Raw genomic sequence first — 6,676 nt, 5'->3', positions numbered from 1 at the left:
GGGGGGGGGCATCAGGAAAAAAGTCAAGTGCATTGACAATAGATAGTAAAGTGCCAATAACAACTGGAAAGTCACAAAGAGGGATTGAAAGTAGAGAAAGTACGAACAATGGCCGACGAGTTACCAGCAACGCGCCCTCGGGCCATTCTCAGACCTATCTGATAAAATTTTATTTCAAATTACTCCTAAAATTACAACCTTTCGTTAATTACTTGATCATGAATTTATCTGAATTTTATCACCATTTTTTAACTAAAAGATTAATTGGGTTTGATAAATATTTTTTTAAATCCTTCAGGGTTGAGGAAATTGGTTACCCTCAGTTTTTCGAAAATATCTCCGAAATTACGGGAGATAGCGGAATTTTTGGTGATATCTTTTTTGTAGAGCTAAATGAGATTTGTTGAAAAGGGTATTATGAATTTTTTCGCATCTCTCTTGGATTCGGAGATATTTGGGGGAAGCTTCATTACGGAATCGGAATTTCTGGTTCTAGACAACAAAAATTAATAATAATGGAAATTTCATTAGAACAAATTTTTAAAATCAAAATTTAAAACAAATTAAAAAATTTTAGAGTTCTTGCCGGCTTGACATTAACATCCAATCCATCTCCATTTTTCGTTAAAAAATCGGGGAGTCATTCTCTTGAATTCCAAATTAAAAACAAATTGATGCAATTTTCGATAATGAAAATGAACTGCAAGGGAAATCGGTGTTTCTTTCTATTCCATTAATTCTTCCATACTGCAATATTTATCTCTCAATCAGAATATGAAAATCGTGACAAGGTTTATTTTTTTATATCGAAAAAAAAAGAAAAAAAACGTAGGAATTCTCTGATCACGAGAAGTTTTCATTTATTTTTCATCTCTTTTATTTATCAACTCCGACAATATCGTGACAAAAGTAACTTACCGAGTAAAATCGAAGCGTTGGCGCGTTGCACGAGTTTGTCGACAGTGTTCTTGAACTCTTTTGACTCCTTGATCCTGATTTGAGCTGTAGAAACGTCACCCAACCTTGGCCGACCCAAAAGTGCCATTTTTTCCTCATCGGTGCGATCCTCCGGGGCTTTCAATTCCGCCGATGCAGCTAGTCCTGCCTCAGCTGTTGAGTAAAAATCAATAATCAATCAATCCCCACTCAAACCGTCAATTCAACCCTCAAACCCCATCCCCTCACTCCCCTTACTGCCAAATCAAGAAATTCCCTCATCTTACTACATCATCTCCAGGAATATCTCGAGAACCGCGAGGTTTACAAAAAAAATTTGTATAACCTTTTCCCTGGGAAATTGAATTTCCGAGAAAAAGTTCAACGGACATTTTGCTGTGAAGCCAGTAGTTTCCGGGATATTCTTGAATGAACGCGGGGAACTGATATTTTTTTTCTTATTTTTGGATTATTTTTGGATTCTGTATCACTCGGTACATGATCGAATGTTTTTGTGGCCCTTTGAAGACTTATTTTGAAGAACTGAAGTTGTCGTGTCGCAGGGCTATCCGCGACCTTTCCTAATGTGTCTTTCTCTTTCTTCATGAACTGCCACCCACCACCCCCTGGCAGTTTGCATCGATTGTTGTATGAATTATGCGAATAACCGAGGCCACGATGATGGTCCGACTGTGTACCGGGTTATACATACTTTTTTTTCATTTCTACATTGATATTTTCCTTCTGTATATCTATATCTAATAGTGTGTCTGCATTTATATTTCGCTCAGTGCAACTCTCGTAAATTCTATCCAGTGAACCTTTACTGGGTCACCTAGACACCTGCTAGTTAGTTTCTACTTTTCTTAAGGTGTTTACTAATTTAAGAGCTCGTTTTTTTTTTTTTTTTCGTTTTTCTGAATGGAAAGAGTCGGTGGAAAATGATTTTGCTACCGGGAAATATTTTTTTCGGTTTTGTTTTATGTAGGATCGGATAAAATGCACTCTCGTAACAGGTTAATCCCACATTTTTCATTATTCAAAGGTGCTACTTGAAATTATAGATATCAAAGTCCTTCTGATATTTTTTATTTTCTCTCAAAATACTCTATTTAATTCTCAACTTCTGAAATTTCTCGTTAGTATTTTATTCAATTGATTAATTAATTTAATTCGCCATTTTAAAGAAGTCGATTTAATTTTTTCGATTGTTTAATTGAATCATTCCCAGAATTTTTCCATTAAAAATTGATAAACAATTACGAGATATTCTGAAATATATTTTTGGCGGTTCTATAAAAAAACATGAGGAAAAAACGAACGGTTGGAGTTTGCTTTATATTTATTTCAATTCGATCTCTCGTATCCCAAATTAACTCATTACTCGAGCGTTCAGGGGCAAGAGTTCAGGAGCAATCGATTCGGGGGAGACAGTATAAATGATCTGAAAATATTAGCAGTATGTCTGAATAATTACTAAAATATCTTGGATAATGCGAAAAAGCCCTACAAGCTACTAGCAAGCTCGCTTGCCCTGGAGATGACCTTCGTCTCATCCACCCACCACCCACCCACCCACTAATAACTCCAGAGACTATTTACGCAAAAAATTCACGATTCATACAACAAGAATAATGGAAATTCCTCAAAAAATTTTCAACTTTAAATTTTCTTTTGAAAATATAATAATATATCCATAAAAGTATATTATTATATTTATTTATTTATATATTTCATACTTCATCCAAGTTTTAACGTTAAATTTAAATTAAGTGGATTAATGCACTTGAAATAAATTTATTCATTCGACCATTTAAGTCAAGTATGAAGTATACTTGAAATAAATATATAAATTGACTTATTCCAGCATATTTACTCAAATAAAGTACAAAGTACACTTTATCAGGGTATATATAGATTTTTTCGTGTACCCAGCACGTGGGTGGACTTCAAACTCAACCCCCGACTGATAGCGTCTGATTCCGTTGTATCGAGGACACGAGAATCGATACCTGACATTTAAAAGCTCACGTTGCACCCCACGACACAGACTACCCCTCTCCCACCCCCTTTGGTTTTTTTATTTTCATTGTTTTTTTTCCATTCCATCCGCCATTATTTATCCCAGGATTTCTGTCGCGCTGTCTCAGGGGCTTTTTTTCCATGCCGACAATTTTTTATATTTATCTGGTAGGAAAAAATTCATTAATCATTAAGTGAACAAATGACTTGGGGGGATGTTGCAATCGACGATTAATCACTTGATTTTGTAATTATCGATTGAATCGTTAACAATGATGCCGGTATTGAGTGGGTGTAATCCTTGAGTGACAATCGACCTTGTATCATGTGATTGTCCCACCTCGTGAGTACAATAATCGACCTATTAATCTATCTAAGGACACCAGGTGGTAGTTTGACTAATGCCGAGAACGATCGATCCCTCGAATTCAATAGAATTTACAATGGGGGTTCAATGAGTCGGTTTTCATTATTTTTTTTCATCAATCAACCGTGATTTTTAATTACATATTCAGTTTGCGTGGGAGACGCGGAAAATAGGGAAATCAATTTATTCATTGGAGGAATTGATTATCATTGGATTATCTGGGAATTCAGAATATTATTTAAATATTTGAGGATTTTTCAATTTTTTTTGTTACTAAGTCGGAATTTTCAATTATCGGAATTGGAATTGAATTTTAATTAAAAGTGGTTCATCAATTTATCATTTGAAAATCCAAGGAGATTTTGCTTTTCCTCTAGATAATTATTGATTTTTCAAATATCAAGTACAATTGAATTATCACTAGATTGAAAATCCGGGGGAATGAATTTTACATTTTCAAAATCGCTGAGGTTTTTCAGAAATTCCTCAATTTTTGAATTCACACGGTTCTGAAGAAATGAAATGATAAATTAAATGATTCGCCAATGGGGGATTTTCCAGAATTTTTTCACTCTTTTCCTCGCAGAGTCAGGATAATAAATGACAGCGACAAATGTTCCGCGCTCTTATCTAATTCTCCTGATAATTCGGTTGAATAAATCCTGATATCAGTGACAGCCCCGAAAATACGTCACTGGGTTGGAATTTTGCAATTTGAATATTTCAGAAAGTCCCGGGTCCTCGGGTTTTCACGGGAAAATTCTCATTCCCTAATCATAAACTTTCCCCCATTTTCCCCTCACAAGGTAATAACAGAATTTCACGAGAGTTTAAACCCACATTTATTTTTCACTCATCCCCAATAAAAATAAATAGCAACAATATTTATTAATCGACTTTAACAATGGAATAGGCAAAAGCCGGAATTTGCGTAATCACCAAAAAAATTCTCTCCACAAACATAAATCTCCAAAATATAATAATTAATCATAAACAAATAATTATGATTATCTTATTTATTAATATTACTACGTTGAATTATTATTTTTTAATGCAACGACATGAAGGATTTCTCTCATTGCGAATTCCTCCAATTTTTTATTACTAAAATTCCCTTTAGATAAATTCGTATTGCAAATTTGCGCACTAGTGCCCAAAATTTTTCATATTCTCATTCGTGACGGGTTTAATAGTATAGTAAATAGTTAAATAAATTGCACGACTCATGTGCAAATGTCTCGAGCCTGGGGTGTAATGAAATTCTTTACGACATTTTTACGAATGAATGTTTATTTATGGCGTTACATTTCCAGGGCAATAATCACGGTGGGAGGATGGAGGAGGTTTAAAAATGGAGGCCAGAGGGAACACCAGTACAAATGGCAGCCGGGGGTGAGTGAAGCTTTTGTGTTGACTTCCTAGGGTAGTTCACCAGTTCAACTGGGGATGAGTATAAGTTTCTTGTTACCGTCAAAGCGGAGATTTTCTGTCGTGATTCTACACTCGTAACTGAAAGCGGTACACAACCCGGGATTATTTGCATTTGTATTGTTTAAAACGCTGACAGAAGAATTTTCACCTCATATGTTTCGGGGAAATTAATGGGAGCGGATCTTTACGTTCTAGAGTTTCAGAGAATCATACGAAATTTTATCTTTTGCAAGGACTGAGAAATTCTTGAATGTAATTAATTATTAATTATGGAGTTCGTACAGCAATCAAAGGCTTGGAAATTATTAGGGGTTGAATGGTGCGAGGCTTAATATTTAATATAATTCGGAAAATTCAAGTCCTTGTGAAAAATTCGGAAAATATGCGCTTTTTTTTTTCAATTTTCGAATTGAATGTCAGAATTTTCTATTGGACTGATAATTCAAGTTATTCAAAATTCAGGAGAAATTTCACCTGAATTTTCATGAATTCTCTTGCAATTATCAAAATAATTAAAAAATATTGGAGTAAATCTCCCAGAATCTCAATAATTCCCAAAAAAAATTTCGAAAAAATTCCAACGAATTAATTTTACCCAGAATTAATTTTCGGTGCCTGGAGCACCGAAATTTTTCATCAGAGACAATTAACAATGAGTTTAATGAAATTAAATAGTAAAAATTGGCGAATGAGTTGAAAAAAAAAATCAGATGTATCTGACATCCCGAGGATTGCACATTCCGTTGCTGGAGCGAGTGCTAAAGCGGATTTCCTATCGATAAGAAAGATTGCATGCTGGAGTGTATGAAAGAACGAGAAAACACTCGATACTTTCACGTAGGATAAAATAGACGTCTCTGGATGGTGTATTGGTGAGAAAAGAATTGGAGTAGTCTCGAATTACAGTTGGATAAAATGTCTCTTGTTTCCTACACTTTTTCCGTCGATCTATTCTATCTCTTGGTTTCAACGAGCTTTCCATTTACTCGCCAACTTTCCCTTGAAAATAAAAAGGATAGGAAAAAAATTCCGAGAGAGTTTCACCACTTGAGGAATAAATAACTTGTGATGAAGACGAGAACTAGAAGAAGTCGGAGAAGATTTGGATTAATTTCTGTCTTGATTACCCCTGGGATAAAAGTCAATGATTTTTTGGTTTTCTCTTCCTCATGATTAAATGTCGGTCATTTTTTTTCTTCTTCGTATCCTTCGAGGTTAGGGTATTCAACATTTAATGGGACAGAGAGTACCTCATCTACTGGAAGTAGTCGGATCTTCGTCCACTATTTATTTTCCCAACTTTTCACTTTTTATTCGACAAAATAACGAATTTAACCGGTGCTAGTAGTAAACCCATGGCCTGGGTCAGACATTTTCCTCGCTTTCTTCCATTAAATTCTTTTTTTTCTGAAACTCGACCGCTTGTGATTCATTTTTATTGGTCTTCACACCTTTTACCTCACTATTTCTACGTTTAACTATTTCCCCCACGTTCTCTCTGGATTTTCAGTTAATCCCTCTGTGCTAATCCCTTTTAACAATTCACACTGAGAAATAATATATTTTTCACTAGAATTCGTATCAACAATATTCTCAATATCGGTCAATATTTATCTGTCATAATTATATTCCAATTCAATCAATGAATTAGCGAATTTATAATTATTATTCGAATGAATTACAGTTTAAAATGCTGTAGTCTTCGATTAATCCAGATAATTGACGATATAATTATTAATACAAATATAATAAAAATGAGAATTTGTTATCTACCGGGATATCCCTTAGAAATCTGGGTCATTGGGCCGTGGAAATCCATTACGAAGCGAAGAAGATGACTGAAAAAGAAAAAGCCCCAAGAGAAAGCATTGACACGTAAAAACGAGTGTAGAAACGAGAGTAATCTCTCCTCCCCCCCCC

At 34.7% G+C, this 6,676-nt stretch overlaps 1 protein-coding gene across 1 annotated transcript in view; it reads right to left on the bottom strand.

Moving 5' to 3' along the window:
* Calx (sodium/calcium exchanger 3) overlaps positions 1-6,676 on the bottom strand; it is a 41,906-nt gene that overhangs the window by 15,468 nt on the left and 19,762 nt on the right. Inside the window, exon 4 of the mRNA XM_011308267.1 lies at positions 919-1,110. Within this exon, the coding sequence (XP_011306569.1) occupies positions 919-1,110 (192 nt within the window). The remainder of the gene's footprint in view (positions 1-918; positions 1,111-6,676) is intronic.

The sequence above is a fragment of the Fopius arisanus genome, unplaced genomic scaffold, assembly GCF_000806365.1.
Source record: "Fopius arisanus strain USDA-PBARC FA_bdor unplaced genomic scaffold, ASM80636v1 scaffold00059, whole genome shotgun sequence".
Classification (NCBI taxonomy): domain Eukaryota; kingdom Metazoa; phylum Arthropoda; class Insecta; order Hymenoptera; family Braconidae; genus Fopius; species Fopius arisanus.
The sequence above is the reverse complement of the archived record's forward strand: the minus strand, read 5'-3'. Positions and strand labels throughout refer to the sequence as shown.